This window comes from Trichosurus vulpecula, chromosome 1, assembly GCF_011100635.1.
Source record: "Trichosurus vulpecula isolate mTriVul1 chromosome 1, mTriVul1.pri, whole genome shotgun sequence".
Classification (NCBI taxonomy): Eukaryota; Metazoa; Chordata; class Mammalia; order Diprotodontia; family Phalangeridae; genus Trichosurus; species Trichosurus vulpecula.
This window is the reverse complement of record NC_050573.1, coordinates 100466618-100492143: the sequence shown is the minus strand read 5'-3', so window position 1 is coordinate 100492143 and position 25526 is coordinate 100466618. Positions and strand designations below refer to the sequence as shown.

The window sequence follows — 25526 nt, the reverse complement described above, 5'->3', positions numbered from 1 at the left end:
GAAATCATTGTGCCACATTCATAAAATCACAGATTCGGAGAACTGGGAGGGGCCTCAGAGGCCACCTCATCCAACTCTCACCTGAACTACGAATTCCCACTTTAACAACCCCAAATAATGGATCAACCAGACTTTGCTCAAATGCTTCCAGTGATGGGGAACTCAATTCTTAACAAGGCAGACAATTTTATATTAGGAAACTCTGAAAAAAACATGGCTTATTTTTTCTTTATACTACACTGAAATTTGTCTGCCTGAATCTTCTACCCACTGATCCTATTTTTTCCCTCCTCAGGGACCAGCCTAGTTTAATTCTTCTTTTACATAAAGGTCCTTCAAATAAGTGAAGATGGCACTACATGGTTTACAAGGGAAAGCAGTCTTGAATTAGTCCACTTGAACTGATTTAAGCTTACCCCGATCCGAATTCTGTGGAAGATGAAATGTGTCTGACGTTCCTAAGTAATACATTCTTTACCTGCAAGTGTTACTGATATTGTAATCTTCCAGCAAGTGAAGTGTGATTGAATTGTGACACTCATTAAGTAATAATAATGATAATAATAGCGTTTTACAGTTTCTAAAACACTGCATATACATTCATTTAGTGTAAACCTTAAAATGGCCTTGTGAAGTAGGTAGGGCATGTATTATTCTCTTTGACAGAGGAAAAGCCTGAGGTTCAGAAAAGTTATGTGACTTGCCCAGGGTCAAACAGGTTGGATTTGAACTCAGGTCTTCCTGATTTGGGGGTCCAGTGCTATGTCCACAGTGCCAGCTAACATACAACACTTTCAAACTCCATAAGTTTCAGGCAAACAAGCCTACTTCCCAATCCTACTAAATAACATTTCAGGTCCCATCCCCAGGCCTCTGCACAGGCTGTTATCCCAGCCTTGTAGAATTTCTATCTTCCTTGAAAGCTCATCTAAAGTACCACCTCTTACTTCAATCAATCAATCAACTTTTATTGCGTGCTTACCATGTGTCAGGTATGAAGCTAATAGAAAGAAAGGTAAAAATAGTCCTTTCCTTCCAAAAGTTTATATTCTAATGGGGGAGATAGGATGTAAATAATTAAGTACATACAGTATACAGATAGAGCAGACAGAAGGTAATCTTAGAGGGGAAAGCTCTAGCAACAAGGGGAACCTAGAAAGGCCTCCTGCAGAAGGTGGAATTTGAGCTGAGTCTTAAAGGAACCCTGGGATTCTCAGACACATCAGTGCAGAGAGGGAGGATTCCAGGCACGGCAGAAAACCAGCGCAAAGACAAGCAACTGGAGATGAGGGGTTCTGTGTAAGGAACAACAAGGAGGCCAGTATGGCTGCATCATAAAGCACATAAAGAGGAGCAGAATGTAAGAGAAGTGGAAAGACAATGTGAAGGAAAATGGGATCCAAATGTATTATGCAACATGTCGATGGACTACCCCCTCAATACCTCGGTGTTCTAATATTTACAAAGTGCTCAGCCCCTATTGAAAGAGAAATAAAATTTGACAAATTATGCAAGGACAGAGCAAAGCAGATGGTCTCATCCAATCCTGTAACAACTATTTGCTGTCCTTGGAAAACAGACCCTGCAGTTTTACCTAAAAGGACTTCTTTCACAACTGCAAAATTATTTGGTCTCTTCTCCTTGCCTTCTGTCCTTGAACCGGGAATTTTTTCTTATAATAAGACCTGACAGAGACATTCCAAATGCTCCTTTCCCCCCACTTTCTCCCCTTGGTGGATCCCCCCTCTTTCTCTACCCCTCTTTTTTCTATGAAATGCTTTACTTATCTATCCTAAGTTGTCAAAGAATGCCATTCGCTCTAAGTAGGTCTAAAAGGTTATAAAAATCAAATCTGTGCCCTAGAAAACTGAGTCTACTGTCTGAGAGCAACCTTCCTCAGAATGCTAATAAATCTCTTTGCTTTCAGTTTGGCCTCCTATCTTTGACCCATAATCATGAGACCCTCACTGATGAATACACCTCTCCCAAGAGTTCCTGTTTCTCTCAGTTGAGAGAATTTCACATCAGTACAAGGGGCCACCTTTGAAGAGCTTTAAATACTAAACAAAAGATTTTATATTTGATCTTGAAAGTAACAGGGAGTTGCTAGTGTTTAATGAGTATGGGGAAGATATGATCAGATCTATGCTTTAGAAAAAGCATTTCAGCAGCTGTGTGGAGGATGGTTGGGAATGGTGAAAGACTGGAGGGAAGGGAGATTAAATGTTATTACAGTAGTTTACGTGAACGTAGTGAGAATGAAATGGGATGGTGATTGAAAAGAGAGGAGACGTATACCAAGAGATGTTATGAGGGTAGAAATCACAATACTTGGCAACTGACTGTATAAAGGAGGTAAGCAAGAGCGAAGGGTCAAGGAGGATACTGAGGTGACAGATCTGGCTGACTGAGAGAATGAGGACACCCTCAACAGTAATAGGGAAGCTCAGAAGTGTGGAGGGTTTGGGGAGTAAAGGTAATCTGATCTGGCCAGCAGTTCCCAAATCACTTCATATTTCCTCTGTGTGTGTGTATGTGTGTGTGTCTGTGTGTACATGCCCCCCCCTTCTCTTTCTCTCTCACTGTATATATATATATATAGATATAGATATACATATATGCATATATAGACACATATATACACATATATGTACATACACATATACACACACACATATATGTGTATGTGATTAATCTGTTTATATTCATCTTGCTTCCCCAGTCTATTACAAGCTCCCAGAAGCGAGGGACCATGTCTACTGTTGTCTTTCTATAACCAGTGTCTAGCATAGTATCTGTTGCATAGGGAGTGCTTAATAAATGATTGCTGAATGAATAAAATAATAGTGAAAAGGTAGGTTGGAACCAGGAGATGATTCAATCCATCCTCCATATGATGGAGTCCTAATAGAACTGCCCCCAGCCCTAATATTCTAACGTCATTACAGGCCCCACTGTGTCCTACCTAGCTCCCTGCCAATGTCCTAACTTCTTCATATATGCCTCACTGCTCACTAGAAAAACAGGTGTGTCCCTGAACTCTTAGTTCCCACAGAAATAGTTGGTGTGATCATGTGATGGGAACCCAACCACTGCCTCTACCTAGCTAGTGCCCCCAGACCCATTCACACATATTTGAACAGGTGTGTTCATGTGCTCAACCACAATCACATCATCCATTTAGCCCTAAACAGGACCACAATAGCTAACTATCTGTCTTAATCACACAAGACCACAATAGGAGGGCAGCATGACCAAAATGTTTAACCACCAACCATAGAAGGGACCACTCCTCCTCTATTACCTAATCCCTTAACAAACTCCTCCTGCCTTTTCAATATTAATCATATTTCTATATTCTACATAAATTTTGATTGTGTAATCAGCATCTTTTCCCTATAAAAACCCATATTGCTTTCTCTGAAGTTGCTGGTTCCTCTTGGAACTTAGCCTGCTTCATGAGAGGTATCAATCTCAATAAATGCCTACACTTGGATTAGAGGTGGTCTGACTCTGAATTCTTTGAGATGGTTCCACCACAACACATCATGAAACCACAACAGTTTTTGGCCCTAGGTGGGCAGAGACTGAACCTGAACACATACAACTACCAAAATTAACTTACATAGTTATAGGTCTAACCATATAATGCCATTTCTCAAACATCTCTGGAATAAAACATTAACTCCTCAATAAGCCTGGTATTTAAAGCCCTTCATAATCAAAGTTGGACTGACCTGTCCATTCTTAGGTCACCCTCATGTGAGTAATATGAAGGCAGTTCAGTGTCATATTGCATAAAGCACTGAGCTTGGAGTCAGTGAGACCTGAGTTCAAATCCAGCCTCAGATGCTCACTAGTTGTGTGACCCTGAGCAAGTCACTCAACTTCTGTTTGCCTCACTTTTCTCAAATGTAAAATAGAGATAAATGAATAGCACCTGTGTCCCAGGGTTGTCAAGAGGTTCAAATGAGCTAATACTTGAAAAAGGTGCCTAGCACAGTGCCTGGAACATAGGTGTAAGTAAATTCTTACTCCCTTTCTTTCACGTATTCAACTGTTCTACCAAACTGGAGGACTGAACATAGCATTCTACCATGCCTTTGCTCTATACAGCTTGTGCTCCTCATCCCCAGAACGTACTCCCTTCTTGCTTCCACCTTCTAGACCCAGTTCAGATGCCACATACTGGGTGAAGCACTTCCTCATCTCCCTGGTCCTAACTCCTCAACTGACCTTGTATTTACCATCCAGTTGATATGCCCCACCCCTGCCCCCTGAATAGAATATAAACTCTTGGAGGGCAGGGACTACTTCATGTTTGTCTCTCTAACTCTAGCCTAGCAGGGTGCTACATGTTTTGTAGGTCATAGGAAACGAGTTCAGATGCCATCTCTGTCATTTACTACTAGGTGACCTTGGTCAAGTTGCTTAACTCCTCAGGGTCCTGATATGTAAAATGAGGGGACTGGACTAGATAGCACCTAAGGTCTCTTCTAGCTCTACACATGAACTCTGCATCTGCCTGGTTTCAACACTGAGGAACAAGATGTCCTTCCCAGGACAAACTCACCCCTCTGACTGGAGAGCTGGAGGGTGGAGTCCCAAAGTAGAGTAGGCAGGATTGGACTCAGCTCACACCAACTTAGCATCTGTTGGTTGCTCTGTCTGGTTCCAACTCCATGGTACAAGAAGCCTCCAGTACCCCCAGGCACTCCCTGGTCTCCCCCCTCTCCCTTTCCCACCTCCTCTTGTCTGTTGGCTCCCTCCATTAAATTGTGAGCTCCTTGAGGGCAGAGACTGTCTTTTTTATTATTAATTTTTATTAATTGTATCCCCAACACTTAGCACAGTACCTGGCACACAGTAGGTACTCAATAAATGTTTACTGGATGAACTAAGTATTCACTGAACTGAATTAAATTGAATATTGACCTGAGTCCAGCTGAGTAAGAGTAGTAAGAAAGCCAACCTAGGTACCACAATCAAGTGAACTCAGACAAGTGGAGAGAGGCAGGGAGGGAGGATAAGGAAAAAGTCCAGGGAACTCCTCAGCTCCAGCTGGGCCTGGGGAAAGGTCAGAGGCCTTTTAGCTATGAGCAACTTGTGTCATTCACAACCACATACAAAATCACAATTGCAATAATAAAAACTCAAATTTATATAGCACTTTGAGTCGTACAAAGTGTTTTCCTAACAACAATCTCAAAGGGAAATAAGAACAAAATCATTTTATAGATAAGAGAATTAAGGTAAGAGTACTAAAAGTCTTGCTCAAGCTTGTGAATGCTGGAGTTTAAACAATTCGAGGGTGAAGGCAGGGACAGTGGGGTTTTGTTTTGGTTTGGTTTTTGGTTTGTTTATTTTGTTTTCATCTTTTTCTCTCCACAGCTTCCCGGGGGCACAAAGCTGGTGATCAGTAACTGTTTGTAGGGGTGGACTGAAAGGCGGAATACAGGTGCGTAAATAAATGCATTTGTACCAGTCACTATTTTGAATGTTACTAGGGATCATATGATTGAGAAAGCTTCAAGGGGCAACGGTGGGGAAAAAGCTTAGGGCACACACCCCCTTTCCTTTCTGCAAGGAACAAATGAGCTCTGGAAGTGCAGTGCCACAAGAACTAATGATTCTTTCTCCCTCACGCTCCCCCATGCAGTGTGAGCTTCTGGTATCACTGGAGAGAAGGAGCTGTTCTGCAGAGGACATTTCCATATACCTTAACTGAAGGAAGAATTAACTTCTTGGGAGAGATACTGTGACTAAGCAACTAAGCATGAAGAGACTGGGCCCAGAGAGAAACATCCACCATTGCCACTTATATACAGGAAGGAGAGGCGGGACCATATGGCCTGGATCCTAGGTTCTAAGACATGTTCTACATCTTTACTGGGAATGGAATAAGAGGAAAAAACCACCCCAAACCAGTTATTCGGAAGTAAAGCTACCTTTCCCCAATTAAGGATTTATAGTCATCATAACCTGTTTCTTAGCTTTGAATTTTTACAAGGACATTTTGAAACTAAAACATTTTATTTATTTACATATTTGAAGACACTCATCTCTCTACTGGAGTACAAGACTCACATCACCCATTTGCCCGCTGGACATGTCCACTTGGATGTCCCATACTCAACATGTTTACAGTGGAATTCACCATCTTTTCCCTCAAGCATCCCCTGTACTTTTCCTTTTGAGGGGAGGGTGGGTGGGTATCAGGCCTGTGGTTTCATTGGTATATGGTGTTCCCAGTGAAGAACTTTCTATACCAAGGCAAATCAGAGCCTTCTCTTTAATTTACCATCTGAGAGAGTTGCCAAGGGCACTAAAGGTTAAGTGGCTTGGCCAGGGTCACAGCCAATGTGTATCAGAAGTGAAACTTGAACTCAAGTCTTCCTGACTGTCAGCCCAGCTTTCAATCTACTACACCATGATGACAAGTCTCTCTGATACTCCTTTCCTAACTTCCCCATTTCTTTTGAGACCACCACCCACTTTTCGGTCAGCTGCACCTGCAACCTCAAAGTCATCCTTGCTTTTTCCTTCTGCCAGTAGCCAAGCTTTGTCAAGTCAGCCTCCACAACATCTCTCACAACCATCCCCTTCTATCCATTCATATACCCACTATCCTAGACCAAGGTTTCATCAGTGCTCACCATCACTACTGCAATAACCTCCTAATCGTCCTTGCTTCTAGACTCTCGTGTGTCCAATTCATCCTCTACAGAGCTGCCAAAATATATTCAAAGCAAAGCTCCAATCATGTCACTCCCTGGCTCAAGAAGTTTTGACAGATCCCTATTTCCACTAAAGTAAAATACAAACGCCTCCTCCTGGCCTAAAAGCCCTGAACTCCACATTCCAGCTCCAACAGACAACTTTCTGATCCTGTAAATGATATTCCACCTTTCACGTCCACACCTCAAGAGAACTGCCCACTTCAGCTCAGCCTCATAGAATCCCTAGGTCCCTTTGAGGGTGCTTCCTCCTTTTATGAAGCCCTGCACGATTTCCCCAGTTGTTAATATTTTACTTCTCCAAATATTATTTTGCATTTATTTACTGGTGTATAGGCTGTGTTCCCCCAGTAGAATATGAGCTCTTTGAGGACAAGGACTGTTTTTTCTTTTGTAGTTGCATTTCCAGAGCCTAGTACAGTGCCCTGCATATAGGGGGTACTTTTACAAAAAGGATTGCTGAATTGAAGGCTAGCTCCAGGAAAAATACATCCTCATCCTTCTACTTCTTTCTAAACTCCATTTCCCACTAATCAAAAATATCAAAATGTCAGCAGTCACAGTATTCTAAGCAATGAGAACACTTTAATTGACTTTAACATATTTTAGGAATGTCTAAGTAAATGTATTTACCCTATTTTGTTTTCTTGGCATCTCTTAAAGAAAGGGAATAAAGAAGTTTTACAAGTTTCCAGCACACACACATGCGCGCGCACGCACACATACATACACACACACACACACACACACACACACACACACACACACACCCCTTTTGTAACTGTAATGACACAATAACAACTTCAGGAGAAGAGATAAGTACACCAGAATAGTCTCCTTTGATTTAGACTAGTCATTCACCATCTTCCCTGGGACTTAGCGCTGAGACAATGAGTTCTCTGCAGAAATAGTGATGGGGAGGTAGCATCAGGGACTTTGACAATGTCCATTCTGCGGGAACCTAAAGGGTCTTTACCTGTTTCACAACTGTCACCGTTCCTGGTGCCATGGCAACCACAGAGGCAACAGCAGCAGCATCATGGGTCTCTGTTCCCAGCTCAATAATTTGCTGAAGGATATTCACAGCCGTGGGATCAAGTCTTTCACCTTATTAGAAACACAAAAGCAAGAGACAATTATAATCTAGAAGGTCCCTTTGTTATGGGAAGCAAGAAATGCTAGATGTCATTTGCAAAGAACACATAGATTTTTAGTCCCATGACTTATTAGCAACAGACCTAGGGAAAGGTATTCAAAGTATTGATTGGCAAATTGAAACTCTTTTTCTTTTCTTTATTAGGGACATATCTGAAATGAAATACTGATTATACACACAAGAAAATAGATATTTGAATGGGTGTCTTCATTTCCAAGGTATTGGATTTAATCATATCAAAAGAATTTGAGCGCAGGACTCTCTCTGAATTATCTCTGAAGCTTGAAACATATATAATCAGAGCAGCTTTTTAGTATATGCCAACTATCATTACCAGCTGTATGACCATCTGTGAAGCCATATAAGCAAAGTTCTATGACCCTTATCACTAATTTGCTAGAAAGAAAATTATCTCTTTTAAAAAAATGGTTGGGCTTGACTGCTATGATAGTTCAACTGTAGAAAATTTTGTGCCAATTTTCTCATTACTATGTCTGGCTTGTTAAAGGCCACTTTCCAGTGTGAGTTAACACATTATTGGTAAAAGAGATTCAGATGTGTTCAGTTTAGAAAACTGAATACAGTTTGTAATTGTGCATATGAACTTTATATAATAGAAGCTAGTATACATGAAGAGAGAGCTGCTGGAAGGGAATTAGACTTTTCAACTCAATTCAATTTAACAGACTGTATTAAGCACTTACTTTATTTTAAGCGAGAGACTGTAATCAAACTTTTTTCGCCCTAAAACACTTTTAAAGATACTTTTAATCACAGAATTTCAGTGCTAGAAGAGACCATCTAGTCTAACCCATATTTGGGCAAGGACTCCTTTTCCAACATGCCTAACAGGTAGCCTCCCAACCTCTGCTTGAAGAATTCCAGTGATGAAGAACCCTCTATTTCCCATGACAGCACATTTCCCATTTGGAAAGCTCTAATTCTTAGGAAGTTTTTTTCCTCATTTTATTTATGTGAAGCCGAAATGTTTTGCTCTCTAGCCTCTACCAAACTAAACAACAAAAAGCAAAAAAATTCTTGTCCTTAAGCTTACAGAAGCAAATGTTTTCTTAATTTCAAACACAGTCCTTCCTGTCCTATATGTCCTCAAGTTTTGAATGGTTATCAAGTGTTTTAAAAACCATCAACCCATCAAGGGGAAGATAAACGTAACGAGGACCTCTACTGCTAGGCTGCTTATACAGTAGAGAGCTTTCTCCCTCTGGATTAGAGGATATTCTCCAGGACCCTAAACTGAAGTGTGGAGCTCATCATTTAAATTCCCACTAGGCTCCTAAGGTGCAAAAGAAGAATAAAGTGAATTTCCCTGAGTTGCTGGTTCCAATAGAGGAATTTTCTATGAGGTTTCTTAAGATCAGAAACACAGGAGTCTCTTGGTCCTTGGGGAGCCTAAAACAATATGATGATTTCTGTACAGGAGGCGTATAACAACTAAAGTGTTCACTTCAAGGCCAATTCGGGCTAAGTTTTAATTAGAATACGGAGTGGTGATTCTCAAAGAAAACAGTTTGATTTCAAAAAATTACCTCCCATTTCCTTCAGCTCTGCCTCATAATGAAATGAAGTTCTGGATGATATAATACAGTATATTAACACATGCACTGAACCACCCTGAGTATTCTCTGCAATTTTGAGAATACAATCAAGACACTGGGCTTTCTCTGAGTAACTTCTGATCACCACTTTGTTTTTGCTACTTTTGTTATTTTTTTCTTGTTTGTATGCTTCAAAATGACAATTGCCATTGCCAAATAGAAGCTTCTCCACCTGGAACGCTATTCGCTCTGGTCAGGGAAGAAAAAGAGGGAAATTTTAAAGATGCTAACTACCCTTCATTGGCTCAGTCCTGGGCTTTACATTGTTCTCCACCAACTCTACCCTGTGAGAGACATAGGAAACTCAAGCAAAGGAGCAAGAAGGTCAGTGGGAATCAGATGGTTAAGAAATTGGAAACCATGGAGGGCAGAGCCAAGATGGCCCCTGGAAAGCAGGGACTTGCCTAGGGCTCTCCCCCAGGACCCTCCAAACACCAACAAAAATTGGCTCTGAACAAATTCTAGAACTGCAGAAACCACAGAATAGAGGAGGGAAGCAGGACCCCAGCCCAGGACAGCCTGGATGGTTGCTGGGTAGGGTTTATTTCACAGACCTGGGAGCAGAGCAGAGCCCAGAGTGCACCACGACCAGACCAACCAAACTGGGAGTCAGGCAGAACAAGCCCTAGAGCCCTGAATCAGTGTGCTGTGGCAGTTACCAGACTTCTCAACCCACAAACACCAAAGACAACAGAGAAGAATAGAGAAATAGAGGAGAAACTGATGCAAATGTGTCAGAGCAGTAACTTACGATCTTAATGAGAAGATTTTATGAACAAGGGAGCAAATGCATGCAAGCTATTTAGAGCTAGCTGTAAGGATGTTCCTGAAGCAATGTGATTTTATAGTCACTGATCATTGGAACTTGCCTTTGATGGGACTGTTAACTGACTGTTTTTCTGAGTCTAACTCCAGGTGTGAGTATCAAGCAAGGCTGACCCAAGATGCCAGCAGCCTTGTGGGAGGGCAGGCATGAGCTGCAGGTATGATTTCTTGGCAAAGTTGAGGGGGCATGTGCTGAGGTGGGACCGTCTTGACCTGATGCCTCAACTGAAACCTGGCAGACTAAGCCCGGCTCAATGCACCTTGCAGTTTGACACAGTCTCTGCCTGGAGTTGACAGGAAGCTGGGGAAAATATGGTCCCCTTACTCTAAGTCCCTACTGTCTTGGTGGCAAATTTCTATAATCAGAAGGTTTTGTAAATCTATTAAAATAGTTGATTATGGAACATCTTAGATTACTCTAGGACTGGGACTAGTGTTGTTAGGTTTTTTTTCTTGGAAATGGTATGGAGACAATTAGGTCAAGGGCTTGTGAGGATATTTTGTTATTTGGTTAATATCATGCTTGTCTAAAGCTTTGTTACAGTTAGTAATGTTAAAAGAAGAATGGCTTGTGGTTTATTTCGTACATGCCATCAAAGAAACATGGCATGACTAAAAGTTTTATATATGTACTGTGTTAAGAATTGGTTATCTAATGTATTTAGGTAGGTGCTGGAGTCTGCTGTTAATTCCTTAGTAAAATATTATCCTCCTGGTGAGGAAATGTTAATGTAAAGTATGTTAAGTAAAGTATGTAGGGAGTTAATGTAAAGTATGAGGAACTGGGTTCTGATGTAAAATTTCTTAAACATGGCAATTGGCCAAAGTTCCAATTTTGAATTTGTAAAAATGATCAGGGTATAAGGATTAGAAAACTGTGCCAAGGTGACTTTTGTAGGAGAATGGAAAGAAAGCTGGTTCCTACAAGAAGGCAAGAAGAAGATGCTGGAGATGGCTGGGACAAATATCAAGGACCAGAAGACTTCACTGATGTTCCCTGCCAGACAGCTTATGGGAAGAGACTTTTGAATCTTAAAGGGACAATTGCATTATCGTTTTCTTTTGGGTCTCTGTATCTGTATTTACAAAGGGGACTGCCCCCTTTGATTTTTCAATGCGTCGATCAATCCTTCCCATATTTAAGGGGGTGATGATTAAGGAGAAAAATTCAGATGAGAAAGAGAGTAAGGGAATATTAAAAATGTGGAAACAAAAATTTGAATAAAAGAAGAGGGGGAAATTGTAAGAAATGGGAGGAGGAGTTTTGTTTCCACAGAAGTAAAGGTGTGCTTCCCTGCCCTCCCCCACCCCAGCTTTAGCAGAGACCAGGCCTCAAGGTCGGTCAGGTGAGAGGTCAGAGGCTTGTACTCATGTGCATACTTTTTGAGAAGGCAGTCTGGGGGATTAGAGAGGCCAAACCCACTTGAACCTGTTCAAGCTTATCTAGGGTCTGGTCTTGGTCAAGAATCCAGGCCTACTGATTTGCATCATTTGCATATGTTAAAGAGGGAAAGTAGGGGAAGTAAAAGAATATAGTTTAATCCTAAACTAAGACAAGGAAAATCTAATTAACTTCACTTTTGCTTCTGTATCCTTATTACCCTATTTATATAAACTGTATAACCTAGGAAAACTATGTAAAAAACAAAGACTGTAAACTAACCATGACTCTAGCAGGAGTGGAGGGAATGGTTACCCCTGCTCCTGCAGCTGTATCTGTGTGAGTGTTCCCGCGAGCACTGCACCCGCTCTCCCGGGGAGCGTAATAAAATGCCTTCCTCTGCAAAAAAAAAGAAAAAAGAAAAAAAAAAAAAAGAAAAAAACTGCCAAGACAGAGTGAAAGGAGTTCACAGTTTGACCACCACCCCCAGGGCAGTGGAGGAGGTGCAGCTACAGAACTACAGCTGCAGGTGCTTTGGGCCCCAGGCCCACCTGGTGGGAGGAATGAAGTGGCAGATTAGAGCAGGAGTGCAGAGCCTGCTCAGATTTGAGTCACAGTCTGGGTTGGCAGTTCTTGGGGGAGGAGGAGCGCTGGTTCTGCAGAGCTTGCTTTGTAGAAAAAGCTCTTAACAGCACAGCCCCTCAAGCAAAGGACAAAGTACTCTCTACTCTACAAGCAGTCATACCCAGACGAAAAACTCAAGGGTCAAGTAGTTGGCTGGGAACATGGCCAGGCAGCGAAAATGGACTCAGATTCAGACTCAGACTTTGGAATCTTTCTTTGGTGACAAAGAAGACCAAAACATACAGCCAGAAGAATTCAACAAAGTCAAAGAGCCTACATCAAAAGACTCCAAGAAAATCATGAACTGGTCTCAGGTCGTGGAAGAGCTCAAAAAGGATTTGGAAAATCAAGTTAGAGAAGCAGAAGAAAAATTGGGAAGGGAAATGAGAGTGATGCAAGAAAACCATGAAAAACAAGTCAATGACTTGCTAAAGGAGACCCCCCCCAAAAAAACTGAAGAAAATGACACCTTAAAAAATAGACTAACCCAAATGGCAGAAGAGCCCCAAAAAGCCAATGAGGAGAAGAATGCCTTGAAAGGCAGAAGTAGTCAAATGGAAAAGGAGGTCCAAAAGACCACCGAAGAAAATACTACCTTAAAAATTAGATTGGAGCAAGTGGAAGTTAGCAACTTTATGAGAAATCAAGATATTATAAACAGAACCAAAGGAATGAAAAAATGGAAGACAATGTGAAATATCTCATCAGAAAAACCACTGACCTGGAAAACAGATCCAGGAGAGATAATGTAAAAAGTATTGGCCTATCTGAAAGCCATGATCAAAAAAAGAACCTAGATATCACCTTTCAAGAAATTATCAAGGAGAACTGCCCTGATATTCTAAAGGCAGAGGGTAAAATAGAAATTGAAAGAATCCACCAACTGCCTCCTCAAAAAGATCCCAAAAAGAAGACTCCTAGGAACCTTGTTGCCAAATTCCAGAGTTCCCAGATCAAGGAGAAAATACTGCAAGCAGCCAGAAAGAAACAATTGGGGTATTGTGGAAACACAATCAGGATAACACAAAATCTAGCACCTTCTACATTAAGGGATAGAAGGGCTTGGCATATGATATTCCGGAGGTCAATGGAGCTAGGATTAAAACCAAGAATCACCTACCCAGCAAAACTGAGTATCGTGCTCCAAGCCAAAATATGGACTTTTAATAAAATAGAGGACTTTCAAACTTTCTCAGTGAATAGACCAGAGCTGAACAGAAAATCTGACTTTCAAACCCAAGAATCAAGAGAAGCATGAAAAGGTAAACAAGAAAGAGAAATCGTAAGGGACTTAGTAAAGTTGAACTGTTTTGTTTACATTCCTACATGGAAAGATGATGTGTATAATTCATGACACTTCAGTATTAGGGTAGCTGAAGGGAATATACATACATATATATGTATATATACATGTATTCATATATATATACAGACAGAGGGCACAGGGTGAGTTGAATATGAATGGATGATATCTAAAAAAATAAAATCAAATTAAGGGAGGAGAGAGGGATATATGGAGAGAGCAAGAAAGGGAGAGACAGAATGGGGTAAATTATCTCACATAAAAGTGGCAAGAAAAAGCAGTTCTGTAGGAAGGGAAGAGGTTGCAGGTGAGGGGGAATGAGTGAATCTTGCTCTCATTGGATCTGACCTAAGGAGGGAATAACATACACACTCATCTGGGTATCTTACCCCACAGGAAAGAAGGAGGAAGGAGATAAAAAAGGGGGGACGATAGAAGGGAAGGCAGATAGGGGAAGGAGGTAATCAAAAGCAAACACTTTTGAAAAGGAACAGGGTCAAGAGAAAAAACTGAACAAAGGGGGATAGGATAGGAAGGAGCAAAATATAGTTAGTCTTTCGCAACATGAGTATTGTGGAAGGGTTTTACATAATGATACACATGTGGCCTATGTTGGATTGCTTGCCTTCTTAGGGAGGGTGGGCAGGGAGGGAAGAGGGGAAAGAATTTGGAACTCAAAGTTTTAAAAGTAGATGTTCAAAAAAAAAAGTTTTTGCATGCAACTAGGAAATAAGATATACAGGCAATGGGGCATAAAAATCTATCTTGCCCTACAAGAAAATAAGGGAAAAGGGGATGTGGGGAGTGGCATGACAGAAGGGAGGGCTGACTTGGGAACAGGGCAATCAGAATATATGCCATCTTGGAGTGGGAGGGAGGGCAGAAATGGGGAGAAAATTTGTAATTCAAACTCTTGTGAAAATCAATGCTGAAAACTAAAAATATTAAGTAAATAAATAAAATAAAATATCAAGAGCCAGCAAAAAAATAAATACATAAATTGGATACCAGGGCACACAAGAATCAGTTGATGGAACTGGAGCCATTTATAATAGAAAAGAGAAGTATTAGGACAGGCTATGTTTTGGTCTTGAGAGATTAGGCTCCTCTTGTTTGGATAATACAGGGCAGAACTAGGAGCAAAGGGTAAAAGTTGCAGAGAATGATATTTCAAAAAGGAAAAAAACTCCTAAAAAAAAAGTAGAACAGGCTGCCTGAAGGGGCAGGAGGCTTTCCATCTTTAAGCATTCTTCAATAGAGGCTAGATCACCATGTATCACGTAGGCTGCAGAGGGAATTCTTGATAAAGCATGAGTTGGCCTAAGTGGACTCTGAGGTTCCTTTGAGTTCTGAGGTTCTGTGAAGAATCAAACCTTTAAACTTTAAATGAAAGAGAAATCTAAAATTCATTCCCACCTTTCAATTACTTGAAAATCATCCCCTTCTGCCCATCTCAGTCACAAATAGTGCTTGGAGCTGTGAAGCCCCACAACAAATCTCTGATTCCTGGTGGAATGTTTCAAGAACTCAAGGAAATCTCAGGAGGCCATCCATAATGTCTATTCTTTAATTAATGAAAGTGAAAATCTCGAAAGTGAATGAGAACAATGGAACTCATGGCACGGATGTTTAAATAATTCCTCCTACTCTACATTTGGGACTAAAAAGGATGAGGCAAAATCAAAAATATGTTATAATGACCTTGAGCCTCTCTCTGAACTTGAATTTCCTTATGTGTAAAATGAGGGGGTTGGACTAGGTCCTCTTTCAGATTCCTTCCACCTTCAAAGTTCTATAATTCTATGTGAATATAGCATTAGACTTTAAAAATGATTTTGAAAATTTTGAGGCTTTCACTGAGATGGCTACAGCTATACCATGGTATGTGTTAAAGTCAATTCTGTAAATCATTAAGTACAGATTTAACTGCTCTGGGTAGATGAAAGAATCAGGGCAGGAAGAGATGTCAACCTGGTACAACTTCACTCTAATGAGTGAGCAGATGTCTTTACCTCCCAGAAGAGATGGCTAGGGGATCAGTGTGGACAAGTACAAGCTCCAAAGGAAGGTGTGTTATATTAGGGGTCAGAAGACCTGGATATGGGTTCTGGTTCTGCCATGTGCTAGCCTTGTATAAGTCAATAACTGAGCCTCAGCTTCTATAACCTAGAAAATGACTATAATAATACCTGCTGTGCTAACTTCATAAGGCTATGTTGAAAACAGGAATACTGTATGAAAAATGCTTTGAAAATCATAAAGCAATATATGAAAAAATTGCTGTATTTTTCACAATATAGATATCTTAGAGTTACAGAAGTTAGATCTGAAGAAATCAAGGAGGTTAGAATATCAAGTGGCAGTGTGAACTGAGTAAACCATAATGACTCGACTCGGGATCTTGGGGCTGGGGCTAGCTCACTTTCTTTTCTACTCAATTATGGGTCTAGTCTAGTCCAATTTCTGTCTTGTGAGAAAACCTCATTCAATTGTGGGAATTGTGGGAGGACTTTGTTGCATTGTTTGAACCTAGCCTTGCATGGATGGGAAGCTGGACCATTTCTACCTTCTGCTTGATAGAACCTTAACTAAGACCTAGGTTACATGACCAGAAACTCAGCCAGATCCAAACATTGATTCAAGGTGTTTTCTCACAAGTGCACATTTCAAGCTATCCATGTGTCTTATCTGAAAATGGGCCTCATACTGATGAATCAGTTATTGTTTCTGTGTTCCTTTGATTGTTCACAGACACTTGGAGGGGAGTGGGACACCTCTCGTTCTGAATTCAGGGAGCTGCGCCTGTTCACTCTCCTCTTCCCAACTAGGAAACTCCCTAAACTTTCCTCCAATTAGAAATGATATTAGTTAATGTTGTATTCTGGTTGTTTCCTTTTAATTGACTGGTCTTATTTGATTGTTTTTAATGTATAAAAATCTGCCTTCGCCTGTATCCAGGGTCCAGTGCCAAAACTAAAGAAGGCAACTGGTTCTGATTTGTTGGGCAACCGACATCCATTGCTTAATAAGTGGATATGCTTGGAACAGCAAACCTTTGTTTCCTCAATCATAATCATCTTTCACCCACCACAGATCTGGCTAGCAAAAAGCAGAGATGGGATTCAAATCAGGTTTCCTGACTCCAAATCTAATGGTCATCTCCTGATATTTAAAAGGCAATTGGTTCTGTCGAGTCAGAGGTAGTTTCTTTTTGCAACTACCAAGGCCTTCTTCTAAGGTATAGTCCCACACATGGATGTAGAGAGAGATCCACTGGAGGAAAACCCTTTGTTAAACTTTCTCACCATTCTCTGAGGTATATCTGAGGTCCTGTAGAGCGGCTACAGCTGCCTGAGTTCCTTGAACATCTTCTTCAGCTTCTGTGATATGAAGGTACTGGGTGGATGATTCCTCAGAAATTTCTGTAGTTAGCTAAATATAAATGCTTATTAAAAGAGTGTTTTTCCGAGAATAGTTCATCTATTGGCTTAATAAAAAATAAGTGACAAGAAAGACAACATACAACAACTCCTTGATATACCATTGTTGGACAACAAGCTATTTCACCTATAAAAATATCCCAAATAACTGAAGTTTACTCTTTTAAGGGATAAAAGTATTTTAACTATTCTTTGGTGGAAATATTTTTCCCAAAAATGTATTATTATTTCCATGTTTGTAATGAATAGAATGAACATAATTTGATATCAATCTATGATCATATGCTCTTTTTTCTTAATGACTCAGGGTAATTATTAAAATCATTTTCCGGTACTATATTTAATATCCTTAGAAGCTACTGAGCAATATGGGGCTCTTTTTTGTTACATGAAATGGACCAAGGCAGCTGTGATTGTTTCTTTTAGTTTTTGTGACCGCATTTTATATTTCTTATCTTCTTTGCCATCAGCTGTCACTTCTTACTATTCTAAGTATATTCTCATTAGTATAATATTAATATTTAATCAATAATAATCATAGTGATAATAGTACAGCATAATAGTAATAAATGTAATATTTAAGTAACAGTGATAATATATTAATAATTAATATTAACATAATATAATTAATACATAATAAAAGGCAGCCTATATATTCAATAGAGGATGAGCAACCAGCCTTGGAAGAAGTAGAGTGTTCAAATTCTGCCTCTGACTGACACTGGCTGTGTGATTATTTGGTAAGTCACTTAGCTTCTCAAATGTGTGGACCCTCTCCAAGGCAACTACCTTTAGACACCTCTCTAACTCTACAAGTTATAGAGGAGTTCCTGATGACATAGAAGGGGAATTTCTACAAAAAGAATTCTATACACTAATAGAAACACAGCTTTAGACTTATCTCTGTGTCAGTATAGAATGTAATTAATTATTATTAAATAGTATATAAATGATACAAATTCATGTTTATACATTGGTTTACAGTTTACAAAGGATTTTCCTTGTGTCAACCCTGTGAGAGAGATCACTGCTACTCTCAATCTGCTAATGTCTCATCTATATACCTTTCTAAGTCAACAGGTTCTGGGTGAGTACTTAAGAGGGCTTCCCTCTGTCTACGATGGAATAAAATGGTTGGGCTTTGGAACTGTGACCTTCCATGTTGTTTCAGATGGAATTTTTTTTTTACTTTTATAGTTATGACTATTTCTGATGTTAGGGGTAAGTGGGGATGTGTCTTCCAGGGAAATGGGGATGTGTCTTCCAGGGAAGTGGAACTTTAACAAATATTACTTCAAATCTATGAGAGATTAATGTAGATTGACATTTATAAATATAATTTTTGTTCAGAATTCTTTTTTATGGAGAGTAAGTTCTTAGAGTAAGTTGTGACAGAACAGTGACATAATCAACGTCCAAGAAACTTTTATCAGGGCCTGCTATCTGCAAGTCAACACTCTATTTGCTTGGGCACTGAATGCAATTAGTTTACCCACAATAGCCATATTCTAGACCTGGAATACTAGCTTTGAATTTGATTATAAACTTAATATGGTTTTTGTAGGTTTTTCTTCAGCATAGTCACTGACTTCAATCTCTCTGCTGATAGGCAGAACAAAGGAAGGGGACAGGGAAATAAACAACTAATTCTCCCCTTCCCTTAGCAATCTGTCGAAAAGGTGGCCATACACACCTTACTTTTGTTCCCTTTCTAAAATGCCATGTTTTAAATGAAGAAAACAAGCACTCACCTAAGGGACTAAGCTATTAAAAGGGCTTCAGGCCTTGTTTATCATGACAATATCCAGAGTATCAAATATGGTCTTTGAAGATTCTAGAATTTACATATTTAAGAACTGAACATATTGCCAAAGAATTGCACCTGCCGTGTGTGTCAATAAGCAAACCTCCATCTTTACTTTTGAATCATGAGAGAGAATGGCTTTGTAGATCTGGTGATGACAACTACCACTAATTAACAAGATTTACCTCCCATTTAGTGTCACCATCACTTTCTACTAATTTCAATCCATGTTTATTCTTCAAATGCCTGTTGAATTCCCATTTAGTACCATAAACAAAGCTGCAAACTGGACACTTGATGCCACCTGCAAGAAAGGACAAGACAGAGATTAAAACAAATGATGCTATTCCCTTTACATGGCTACCTCAACTCTGCAGAAAGGACCACTAGACTTCAGAAACCAAGAATTTGGAAATGAAAGAAATTTCACTCACTTGAACCTGCCACTATTACTATTTTTTAAAGAACAAGGAAAAGCAGTAGGGAGAGCACTGAACTGAGATTAGAGGATATGAAATCAAGCTCTGGCCCTGCCATCCAATGCCTATGGAAGGAGGACAAGTCACTTGCCCTCCCTCATAAAAACTGTTCTTCTATTTATTTCAAAGGGTATTATGAGGATCAATTTTTTTTTTGTAAACTCTAAAATGCTTTGTAGAGAGGTAAGTTTAGGTCTGTAAATTCTTCGTATAACTTACCATAACAGAATATTAATAGCAGAGATACTGTTCAAACATTTTTTATCTTTTTAAATTTTAGAATTTAAATCACAAATGCTTTTGGTAGAAAATGGGGATAAATAGATACTAGAGACTTTGAACTCTTCCAATAACTCCCCCACTAACTGATCTACACTCTCTTATTGTTGGTTTCTATCACCCAAGAAACATTTCTATAAAATGATTTGAAAAAAATTAATATAGATTTTCCAATAAGAACAAAATGCCAAAATTCATCATATCCTTTTCATTTCTTGAAAAGAACAAGATGTCATAGAATCTGTCAAAAATTCAAATTAAGCTTTATGAGAAAGAATGCCATCCTCAAATATAGATTTTGCATAATTCTAAAGTTAGAGTTTGGTCTATCCAAACTGGTATCAGAGAAGAGATATCAAAATTTCAGGAATGGATGTAATTTCTTTGACACATTTAACAGGTGTTACCTTAAGGAAAAAAAAAAAAACAATGAGACACAGAAATCACAATACTATGCTGCATAAGCATAAATTAAAAATCATTTAAATCTAATACTCATCCAATGCACTGTTTCTTGCTAAAATATCCTTCCCAGATGATCATTCACAGTCTGCCATGAAACATGCGATGAATTGGAGAGTCACAACCGGAAGGCACTTTAGAGGTCATGCTATCCAGCCTGTTGCAGGCAGGACTCTATATATTCTATGGAAGTCCAACAGGCTGCTATAACAAGGGAAGCTCTAGGGAGATTAAATACAGCACCTCCTGAAGCAGCTCACTCCACGTCTGGATAGTGCTAATTATTAGGAAATATGTTCTGTGAGCCAGATAAAATACGTCTCCCTAAAACATCTCCCTATTGTTCCTACTTCTGCCTTCTAGGTTCAAGCAAAATCAGGTCCTTCCACAAGACAGATTTTAAATACTTGAAGATGGCTGGAATCATTCTTCCTCCCTGTCCCTAACCCCAAATTTTCAGTTCCTTCTCTTGATTCTTGTGTTGTATGGTTTACAATCTCTTTCCTTTCTTGTCACCTTTCCTTTGAAAAAGCTCAAGATTGTCAAAGTCCTTATGTGTGGTGCCCAGAATGGGATCTATTTCAGATGTGGCCTGACCAGTGCAAAGCACAGCAGGAATATACAGTAATAACTCATAAGTCTAAGGTGCTTTGAGATCTACAAAAAAAAAAACTTTCTTACAAAACCCTGTAAGGTAGTTAGTATAAATGTTACTCATACTCATTTTACAAAGGAGGAAACTGAGACTTAGGAACATATAGGTACTGTTTAGAATTGAGATTTGTACTCAGACCCCCTGATTTCAATTTCCACATGAAATAATACCTCCTTTGTTCTGGACACCTTAATTCTGTTAATGAAGTTTAAAAAATACATTTAACTTTTGGATTTTCAGGGCACACTGATGGCTTCTATTATACTTGGGGGGGCACTGAAATCTCCCATGACTTCAGGTCATTTCCCCCCAAATTTGTCTTGCCATGCCTTCCCCGATACTGTACTCATACAGATAAAAAACAAAACAAAAAAAGTTCTTTACATATCTTTCTAGTGAACTGCCAACTTCTGAGATTTAGCCATAATCTCAGTTTGCCAAGATCACTTTGGATTCCAGGTCTGACAGCCAACATGATATATTAGCTATTCCCCTAGCTTCATATAATCTGAAGATTCAATAAGTATACTTTTTAATGTCTCTGTTCAGGTCATTAACAGAAAGGTTGAAAAGGACCAAGAACAGAGCCCTGTAGCCATGCTTTAGCAATACCTTACCTAAAAAATGATCTCATAAGAAAAATGAAACAGAAAAGTCAGTCTGGAATGAAGAGTCGTTGATGAAACCATCTTGGCTCTTAGCTATCACCATTTCCCTTCGTAATCACTTTTATTTACTATATGAGCATTTTCCTGGTAGCAAATAAATTTGCAACTTTCCAAGAGATTGGAAGAGGAACATGGGAAAGCTTTGCTCTGATGACTTGGCTGCTCTGAAAAATCAAGACAAAATGACTAAGAAATTATATTTAAAAGGGATCTGATCATTCCCAGGAGAAAAAAAAGGGAAAATGTCAATAGTCACAAATATAGTTAAGATCTTGTATGTACCCATTTATGCAGCTAAGTGGCACATGGATAGAGCGCTGAGCCTAGTCAGGAAGACCTGAGTTCAGATTCAGCTTCAGACTCTTATTAGCTATGTGACCCTGGGCAAATCGCTTAACCTCTCACTGCCTCAGTCTGCCCAATTGTAAAATGGGATAATAATAGCACCTATAGTCATGAGATAATATTTGCAAAGTGTTTAGCACACAGCCTGGTATATAGTAGGTGCTTAATAAATATTTTTTCCCTCCCCTTTCCCTTCCTTTCTCTTCCTTCATTAGAATGTAAGTTATCTCAGAACACATTGTTTTCATTTTTCTTTTGGATACAGCAAATAGCACAATAGCTGACACACAGTAAACACTTAATAAGTGCTTATGGAGTAATATATTTCCTCTGTTGAACTCAATTCACTGTCAGTTAAAAGATGCTTAATGTATCATTCTACAAATGGACTTTCTGGCCTATTATTTTATTTAATAGCAGGGTTTCTCAGAAAGTCATATGTAAATAGAAAACAAACATCTTTACCTCACCATGCAGCATGGAACACATTCAGATTTTGATAATTAGGGTCCAAGAGATAGGATGATTAGAATCATAGCATCATATGATGCCAGAGACAGAAAGGAGAGTTAAGATTTTCTAATCCAGGTTTCTTGTTTTATACCTCTCATCTATAAAATGAGAGGGTTGGGCTTGATTACCTACCTTTCCAGCTCTAAGGCCTATGATCGTGTGGTACTAAAGCCTCAGAGAATCCCTTCCAGTTTCTATTAGTAATCTTCCCTGAAAGACTGGTCATTGAAGCCAAATCCCAAACAATTCAGAAACCTTAAGAGAAGGATGAACTAAATGAATGGGCATTCTTCTGAAACCCAAAAATGTCATTCTGTATGTCAAGTACAGCTGCATCTGTCTGTTCTATCCCAATCAAAGAGACTAAAACTCAACTTAATTTTTAGGCTCCTTCACTGTCATTTAGCATTCCTCAAGAATAATTTCAATTTGAACTACTAGCAAACTTCTTCATGGGGCAGATGAAACACTGCTACTCTTTTCTTTTCATCTTGAATTTCTTCTCCCTTCACAGCTTTAATATTAAATAGTTCACACAAGCAAACTACCTGTGGTTAAGATTAGGGCAAAGATATCATCAGGTTTAAGATGAAATTAAAGGTCCCTATGTCAGTGCCTTTCGGGAGAAACTAATTTAGGAGGAAATACTGGGCCATATTATATTTAAATTAAAATTAATATAATAATACCCAGCATTAATTAAAGCTTCAATAACCTTTGTCATTGTAACTTTTAATTAAGGAACAACAAATGACAATGGGTAATCTATGCTGAATGGATAAACTGTGTCACTTAACTGACACCAAAGCCAAGAACAACTAATTTCTACTCCAATTCATTAAATACATAGGCAAGGTCAATGAAAGACTTGGTGAGTCTGCTTTGTGCACTGACTCTAGAACTCGCAATCAATTGCTAACGAAACTGGAGTTCCAAATCACGATTTTCCGATGAATTACCCAACTGGGCAAAGGTACGAGTCTTTTGAAAACAATTAAACAAAGCCCACTGTAGTAGGTTCTTTTCTGAAAGCAAGTATCCTTAGAGAGAGTTACAGGTACTAGATTAATCATAATATAGCATTAAAATATCAGGTCCTTTATATAAATTGACGTTATTAAAATTCAGTTTTATTTTCAGCAATGTAGCTCTATAAAAAATACACTTTATTAAGCCAGGCATCAGGGTAGCTCATGTCTATTTCTGGCTCTGCCATTTCAAATTTCATTCAGTAAGAAACCAGTAAGCATCTACTACCTACGAGTCACTGTGTTTAGACACTATAGATAAAAAGATCAAAATAAACTCAGCCTCTGCTCTCAAGGAGTTGACATTGTACAGGAGAATACAATAAGTATATAGAGAAGTAAATACAAGATAATTTGAAGAGACAGAAGTAAGTGCTCCCAACTAGTAGGAAGGTTTCCTTCTAGGAAATGGTAAGCTTTGAAAGAAGTTACTAATTCTAAGACATAGAGGTGATGAGGAAGTACATTCCAGGCTTGGGAAGAGTCTGTACAAAGGAATAAAGGAAGATAGGAGATAAACTGCCAGGTGGAGGACAAGTCAGAATGCATTCTCCTCCGGTCAAAATAGCCAAAAGGGGAGGAGTGTGAAATAATTCTGGAAATGTAGACTTGAGCCAGTCTATGAAGGGACTTAAATGTCAATCTGGGGAAGTTGTGGAAATCCTAGAGGCAGGGGGAACCACTGAAGGTACTGGAGGAATGGAGTGAAACGATCTCACCTGCATTTTAGGAAAAGTATTTTGGTATCTGTGTGGAGGATGGATTTGAGGGAGGAGAGATTAGTAACGGTAATTAGTAAGATCAATTAGGAGGTTATTAGAAGAGTCTAAGACAATGCTAATGAAGGCTTGGACTAGGGTGATGGTCATATTAGTGTAGAGAAGAGACCACATGTAAGAGATACTTGAAAATGGAATAGATAATAAAAGGTAAGGTCTGTACTAAAAGGTGCTTTTGGTCTAAAGGAGCTGATGAAATTCCCATATGGGGAAACCTACACCCAGAAAAATAGCACCTGGCTTTTGGGCCACATTGAAAATAACAATTTTAATTTCTCTCCAAAATAAACGTTCAAAAAAATGCTATAGCTGTAACTAATAGCAGTGGTATTTAGAATGATACTGCGAAAAGAACACTGAACTTAAAAATCAGGAGGTCTGGGTTTGAATCCTCTTCTCTATTACCCTCTTGATATCTGCCACTTACTACCTTGTCACTTATTTTCTCAATTTACAAAATGAGGGTGATACACAGTACCTCTTCACAGTACATCTATCAGGAAATCATCTCATAAGACTCTTAGTACCATGGTAAATTATCATGTAGAAAAACGAACGTTAACAGTAGGCCATTTTCCCCTTCACCATGACCATAACGAACTTTGGGACCACTCACTGACATACAGGGGCATGATCTGAATAACAGACCCTGATCCTTTGCAAATTTAGAGATGTTTATAATGCCAAACTTGGAAGGAACATTCTATTCATTATTTTACCCTGTGGCATTACTTAGAGTTCTATTCATCTGTATAAAAGTCTCCTACAGACACTTTTTTTTGGCGAGGGGCGGGAGTACATTCTATTCAAAACAGAGAAACAACTTCTGGAAATTATCCGAAGTAAAATTTAGAAATGAAACTCTGCCCAACAGCTCATCATTTTAAGAAGAGAGTAATTTAACCTCTAATCTCATTTCATTTTCCCAGCCTTCCCCCCCTCACCAAGGACTATAAGAGCTTTGTATTCCCTGATTTTCTAAATGTGTTTCAAACTATACAAGCTATCTGATCACAGAGATTGCTCCCCTTGGTCTGCCTGCCAAAGGCACAATAGAACAACCTCCCTGGGGAAGCAAGAAAGCTTGTACTTGTCTCCTCCCTCACTATGTTCCCTTGAAAGGAAAGAAAGCATGCTTCTCAAGAAGGAGGCTGGGAATATCTCTCCTTCAAGTATCCAGGGGAAAAAAACTAAGATCCGAGCAGGGAGCATCACTGGTTGGAACCAGTCTTAGAAGGTTAGCTGAACATTCTTACTCAGAACACTTTAAGCTCAGCAGATTTTTTTTTTTTTGGCAAACCAATGACAAAAGTTTGGAAGCAAAAGAGCAATAACGTTCGTAAATCAGATCACCAGGACAAGTAACAACAGCAACGATAAAAGCTCCTAATTCCTTGCCAACCCTTCCAAGCACACGGAGGGCAGTACAGCG

General features: G+C 39.3%; 1 protein-coding gene across 1 annotated transcript in view; it reads right to left on the bottom strand.

The window, feature by feature from the left end:
- ZFAT (zinc finger and AT-hook domain containing) overlaps positions 1–25526 on the bottom strand; it is a 304336-nt gene that overhangs the window by 39528 nt on the left and 239282 nt on the right. The window contains exons 13-15 of the mRNA XM_036741178.1: positions 19072–19190; positions 16948–17074; positions 7714–7844 (exon numbers count right to left, since the gene is read on the bottom strand). Coding sequence (XP_036597073.1) covers positions 7714–7844; positions 16948–17074; positions 19072–19190 — 377 coding nt within the window. The remainder of the gene's footprint in view (positions 1–7713; positions 7845–16947; positions 17075–19071; positions 19191–25526) is intronic.